The sequence below is a fragment of the Triticum dicoccoides genome, chromosome 3B, assembly GCF_002162155.2.
Source record: "Triticum dicoccoides isolate Atlit2015 ecotype Zavitan chromosome 3B, WEW_v2.0, whole genome shotgun sequence".
NCBI classification, from domain to species: Eukaryota; Viridiplantae; Streptophyta; class Magnoliopsida; order Poales; family Poaceae; genus Triticum; species Triticum dicoccoides.
In genome coordinates, this window is record NC_041385.1 from 835,083,984 (window position 1) to 835,089,832 (window position 5,849).

The window sequence follows — 5,849 nt, forward strand, 5'->3', positions numbered from 1 at the left end:
TCCCCGCGAGGCGGATGTCGAGGACGGACACGCCTGGATGCGGATGGACGTGGGCAAGCGCCTGCCTGACCACCCCGGCCGGAACGTTGCGGAAGGTGAGCCCGGGGAGGCGCGCCCAGAGGCCGCGCCACCGGCGCGCGAGGACGCTGGTGCGCGGGCGCAGCCCAGCCGCCCGAGGATCTGGAGCAGCATGTCCTCCGGGAGCGCGCTGATGCGGTCGCCTTCGTCCGGGGCACCACCGGAGAGCCTGCTCCATCAGGCGTCGGCGGCGGCGCCGAGCGCCTGATGCGGCGCGCCGACAGGAATTTCATTCGCGAGGTAAAAATGAAACAAAACCCTAGGCACGCGACCCCGCGTCAATAAAAATGGCAGCTCGTTATCGTTGTCGGTTTCGGTGATCGTTGCTTTATAATACTATATAAAGTGGGGGAAACCCTTTTTGATAAAAACGGCAGCTCGTCAATTACTTAACGGCCCAGCCCACAAAGCCCGTTTCCAGGCCCGGGCATCACGGCCCACGAAGCAACGATATCTCCCTCTTCCTTCCTTCGGATAGGAGGAGGCAGCAGCGCGCGCTCAGTCGCATCACCGAGCTCGAGCTCGCTCTCGCTCTCTCGCCGGCGATGGACGTGGCGGGGGCGCAGGCGCGCGCGCTGCCGCTCCTCCTCGGCCGCCCGGCCGCCTCACTCCGGTGCTCCGTCTCGTTCTCCTGCGGCGGCGCGCGGCGGAGCTGGGCCGCGTCCGCCGCCACGGCGGATGGGGAGGACGCCAGCCGCGACTACGAGCGGGTGGCCATGGACACCCCCGGCGCGTACCGGCTCGTGGACCGGAGCACCGGGAAGAGCGTCATCGTGTGGGGCGGCGTCGACGACGGCGGCGTGCCGTCCCCGGCGGTCCTCTCCAGGGTCACCGCCGACCGCTGCGCCTCCAAAGGTTCGCCGTCCATTTGGCAATTTCTAATCTGTTACGCGGATTTTAGCATAAATGTTCATGGCCGGGTTTAATTTAGCCAAAATTTCATGAAACGTGTAGTGCCTGCGTGAAATGTGTTGCTTTTCCTGAAGAAAATGGGGCAATTTTTGACACTACAGGTGCAGAAAATGGGGGGAGTACTGCAGGTGTTGGGAGCTTTGGAAGACTCAAGGCGCAGAAAGTGCAGGCTTTAGCTAGGAGATCAGCAGCCCAGCTCAAGAGGGAGGGCACTTGTGGCCGCACAAGCATCGCACGGCCTAGTGAATCTCCTTATGCTGATTCTGATGAAGATGGAAGCAAATCTGGAAGAAGGAAGTCTGTCTCAGACCGCGCAAAACCGAATGGTGACTCCAGGGATGAGAGGAGCAGGGCCGTGCGTTCTCTGAATTCTGTCCTGAGGCAATACAAAGGCGACGATGATTCAGATTTTTCTGATGAAGAGCCTGCTTCTGGCCCCAAAGTTTGGGGTAAAGTTGCCGATGCTACGTCTTATAGAAGAGAGGATCGGAAGCAGAAGGTCCCTTTGGACAGTGGGTTTTTCAGCCGCAGATCTTTTAAGGAGATTGGCTGTGGCGATGAGATTCTAGGTGCATTGACAACCTTTGGGTTTTCTCAACCATCACATATTCAGGTAAACACATTTTTCTTTTCTCTTCGTTTACTGCCCTCAAAAATATATTCAATTGTTAGTTGCATATCAATTGGTCACCAGTAGAAGGCTCAGTACTCAGTATCTTAGTCCATTCATAATAACTGAGTTCTTACACCTATGCACGCATTAGTTATATCCATACATGCTATTTGCTAAACGTGCTTTCCTGAACTGTCCCGTTAAACCGTCTTAGGCTATGGCATATGGTCCTGTCTTGGAGGGGAGGAGTTGCATTATTGCTGATCAGAGTGGGTCTGGCAAGACATTGGCATATCTCTGCCCTATAGTTCAAAATTTAAGGAAGGAAGAAGCTATGGGGATCCACAAACCATCGCCCAGGAACCCACGAGTCATAATATTGACACCTACTGCTGAACTTTCTTCTCAGGTATGCTATATTACTTGCTGAATGTGATGTTGCTGAAGCTTTATGATAGTTCTAGTATGAATTTCAGGGAAATAATAATTATGGAATAACCTGTTGACTCATTTCTCTAAATACAGGTCCTTCAGAATTGCCGTTCAATTTCAAAATCTGGGGTCCCCTTCAGGTCTATGGTTGCGACCGGTGGATTTCGACAGAAGACGCAGCTGGAAAGCCTTGATCAAGAGCTAGATGTACTTATAGCAACACCTGGTCGGTTCCTGTATCTGCTTCAGGAAGGCTTTGTGCAGCTAAATAACCTCAGATGGTATATATGGCTGCTTCTTTTTCCAGTCATTTTTTAAAAGTTGAGGAGAGAGATAAATTAGTGGATGCACTAGATAGCCTAAGACCTAAGTTAACATGTTGATCCCCCTAATTGCAGTGCCGTGTTCGATGAAGTGGATATTTTATTTAGTGAAGAAGGCTTTGAACAAGTGCTTCATCAGTTGATTACTGTCGCACCAGTGACCACACAATATCTTTTTGTCACTGCAACTCTTCCTCTTGATATATATAACAAGGTTGTTGAAACCTTTCCCGACTGTGAGGTGATCATGGGACCTAGTGTCCACCGGACAAGCGCCCGTCTTGAAGAGGTGGGTCATTGCTCACCTTCTTAGTTTCTGTAACCCTTTGCTATGCTTCATATACTGTCTGGAAACACTTCTAGGAAATACTCCTGAAGTGACTTGTCTCTCTGTTGCTACTTACATTGTTTACAACTTCAGGACTTGCTGCGTAAAACAATGGTATTGGTATTATCATGTGGTATTGATCCCCTAGAGTGATTACATTTGACATTTGTACTGTTACACTGCAGATTCTTGTGGACTGCAGTGGAAATGACAATGATGAAAAGAATCCGGAAACAGCCTTTTCAAACAAGAGAACAGCACTTCTAAAGATTATTGAGGAATCTCCAGTTCGTAAAACAATCGTTTTCTGCAATAAGGTACTAGTTCCTCTCCCTTGTATCTCTGTATATCATCATTCATCAATACCAAACATAACTTCCTCAAAAGAAAAAAGAAAAACATAAGAAAGTCCCACTGTCTGACAACTACTCACATGCTTTATGTTCCCAGATTGAGACATGTAGAAAGGTTGAGAACGTGCTGACACGGCTGGACAGGAAGGCGTCACAGATCAAGGTTCTACCGTTCCATGCTGCACTGGACCAGGCGAAACGCATCGCAAACATGAAAGAGTTCCTGAAGAAACAGACTACCGACTCAATGTTCCTCGTGTGCACAGACAGGTGTGTATTCATTTTTTTTTTGGCACGGACAGGTGTATATTCTTTTTTTCTTTTGCACAGACAGGTGTATATTCTTTTTTTTTTTGCACAGACAGGTGTAGTATTCAACTAAACAACATTTCTGCACTGGTAATTTCTGGTTTTATATCTATCGTTTCACTAAACTGATGGGCTGAATGTATCATTTATTTGATGGTGGCAGAGCTTCGCGAGGGATCGACTTCACAAACGTGAACCACGTGATGCTCTTCGACTACCCCCGCGACCCGAGCGAGTACGTGCGCAGGGTCGGCAGGACGGCCCGTGGCGCGTCGGGCGACGGCAAGGCTTTCGTGTTCGCGGTGGGCAAGCAGGTGTCCCTGGCCAGGAGGGTGATGGAGAGGAACCTCAAGGGGCACCCACTGCACGACGTCCCGTGCTTCTAGTTCTAGAAGTGGGGCTGACGACGCTCCTCTGCCCCACACGCAGCTCTAGCTAGTATTATTTTGCAGTAGTATATGATGATGTATACGCACTAGTGGCACGTCTAGGAAGGATATGTATGCTACGTAGTATTTCTGCTCATCATACATTTATTCAATTAGGTTAAAAACATGTGTAGTACAATGAGAAGGGCGAGGTGTTTAATAACATTGAAAATAAGTGCAAGGCACTCATGTTCACATAGATGATTCAGTAGTAAGTGGCAACTGAGGTAGTAGTGGCAGATGCATACGAGCATACAGTATAAGCTGGACTTGTTAATGCTGCTGTGCTGATCAGTTCAGAAAGGTGTAGAAAGCATAAGAAGAAAGATGTGGTGGAAGAGGTAGCTGATGTAAGCAGATGAGATGAGAGCACAGGCTTAGATGAGCCTGTCAACTGTACCTTGATTTAAAATAGAAAGAAAGTTCAAACAATTCCAAAAAAAATTGTGGTGCAAGATGCTCCTGTGCGCGAACTCCGTGCAAAATTTTGTGAAGTTTGGACATTCAAGGAGCTCGTGGCAAAAAAGACAAAATCAGGCATAAACAGTGTAATTTTCAAAAGTTTCTCGGTCATCCGAAATTTGTCTTTTTTGCCGCAACATCCACGGAGTTCACGAACATGAGCATCTTGCACCACATAAAAAGATTGGAATCTTTTGAACCTTTTATCTATTTTAAATCGCGGTACTGTTCATGCCCGGGATCATGCGAGCCCGGGCACCAAATTGCCGCTCTCGCACGGGTAGTTGAACTCTGCTGACTGACTACTGGGCTGGCGGATGTGGAAGAGCTGCAGCTGGGCGCTGTGGAGGATGGCGCGGGTCTGCTCGTTGGCGGCGTCACGGGCCCCCAGCATCTCCTCCTCCCACTTGTTCACCCTCTCCTTGTGGATCCTGACACGGAAAACAGCAAGCAGATGATGGGCAACCCAGGAGGCAGGAGCAAGCAAGATATGATGCTGCGACTGTAGAGGCGGTCCTCGAAGTCGGCGGCGAGGTCCTTGAGCATGGCGCGCCCGGAGTCCAGCATCCCCGACACCTGCAATGGATCGTCCGTTCATGTCTCCGGTCGATTAAGGCGGAATCGATGGAGGAGGAGGAGAGGGTGGCCTTGCGGGTGAAGTTGTCGATGGCGAGGAGGATGCGCTGGACGTGCTCCTCTGTCACCACCAAGCCCACCACCTCAGCCTCCAACGCCGCCACGATGGCCATCTCCTCCCCGTCCAACTTCGCCGCGTCGGCGCTCATGGCGACCCTGGAGGATGCCGCCGGTCCCGCGCTCCCCAGGCTCCCGTTGTCGTCGCCGTTGCTATGCACAAAGCAACAAACGCGTGGATAAACTTCTCGATAAAAACTCGAATCAAATTCTAAAAATCGGTGAGTAGTTCTCATCAACCAGGAGACAAAATATGACCGGAAATCAGAAATCGAGCGAGGCACACGTGTTGAAGTGCATGCTCTAGCCAATTTCAACTAAAAGACCGATCTGATAAAAGAGAGTAGACAACATTAACAACACGCACACTCCATCAGGTTCAATCGGTGCCAGGGACTGTGGTATCCCCAGCCCACCAGGGTTCAAGTCCTGGTGCTCACATTTATTCCTAGATTTATTTCAGGATTTTCGGCGATGCGCATTCAGTGGGAGGAGACGTTCCCGTCGACGGCGAGGTGCCTACGGCGACTTCATAAATTTCAAGATGATATGCCGACTTAGTCTTTCGGAGGTGCTTATAGGGATAGGGTGTGCGTGTATGCGTTCATATGGGTGAGTGTATGCTCGTGTATATGAGCGCTTACTATGTTCAACAAAAAAGAAACTCGAAAGCCAACGGGAAACCCCATCCCCGATTCGACTCGTACGCTCCCCATCACCCTTTTTTTTAGGGTAACTAGGGAGTTATTCAAAGTTCAAGACATCCGGGCGGCCCAGCGAAAGAGACGCAGCTCCTTTTGCTATCGAGTGGGCCTCAAAATTATTTTCCCTACGCTCGGAACGGAAAGAAACAGTAAGAAAACTATTCCTACTAACAAGAATTTCCTTTAGGATCGGAGCATAAACCGGTGTTGCAGC

General features: G+C 49.9%; 2 protein-coding genes across 2 annotated transcripts; one reads left to right on the plus strand and one right to left on the minus strand.

The window, feature by feature from the left end:
* The first annotated feature begins 581 nt into the window (after window positions 1–581).
* LOC119278783 (DEAD-box ATP-dependent RNA helicase 50-like) lies at window positions 582–4,053 on the plus strand. Its single transcript, XM_037560131.1, has 8 exons — window positions 582–933; window positions 1,092–1,603; window positions 1,818–2,012; window positions 2,129–2,316; window positions 2,434–2,647; window positions 2,872–3,003; window positions 3,137–3,309; window positions 3,512–4,053. Exons 1-8 carry the CDS (start codon window positions 624–626, stop codon window positions 3,732–3,734), a joined length of 1,947 nt encoding a protein of 648 aa, XP_037416028.1. The 5' UTR covers window positions 582–623; the 3' UTR covers window positions 3,735–4,053.
* A 426-nt stretch (window positions 4,054–4,479) lies between these two features.
* Window positions 4,480–5,023, minus strand: LOC119280218. Its single transcript, XM_037561145.1, has 3 exons — window positions 4,886–5,023; window positions 4,720–4,814; window positions 4,480–4,669 (listed from the first exon to the last, which is right to left on the minus strand). The coding sequence occupies exons 1-3, from the start codon at window positions 5,021–5,023 to the stop codon at window positions 4,480–4,482; spliced, it is 423 nt and encodes a 140-aa protein (XP_037417042.1).
* Between the last annotated feature and the right edge of the window lie 826 nt (window positions 5,024–5,849).

Coding starts and splice junctions, on each gene's coding strand:
- LOC119280218 (XM_037561145.1), bottom strand. CDS start 5,023: ATGAGCGCCGACGCGGCGAAGTTGGACGGGGAGGAGATGGCCATCGTG. Junction 4,815..4,885: donor TCGACAACTTCACCCGCAAG/GCCACCCTCTCC, acceptor GATCCATTGCAG/GTGTCGGGGATGCTGGACTC. Junction 4,670..4,719: donor CGCAGCATCATATCTTGCTT/GCTCCTGCCTCC, acceptor TTTCCGTGTCAG/GATCCACAAGGAGAGGGTGA.
- LOC119278783 (XM_037560131.1), top strand. CDS start 624: ATGGACGTGGCGGGGGCGCAGGCGCGCGCGCTGCCGCTCCTCCTCGGC. Junction 2,317..2,433: donor CAGCTAAATAACCTCAGATG/GTATATATGGCT, acceptor CCCTAATTGCAG/TGCCGTGTTCGATGAAGTGG. Junction 2,648..2,871: donor CAAGCGCCCGTCTTGAAGAG/GTGGGTCATTGC, acceptor GTTACACTGCAG/ATTCTTGTGGACTGCAGTGG.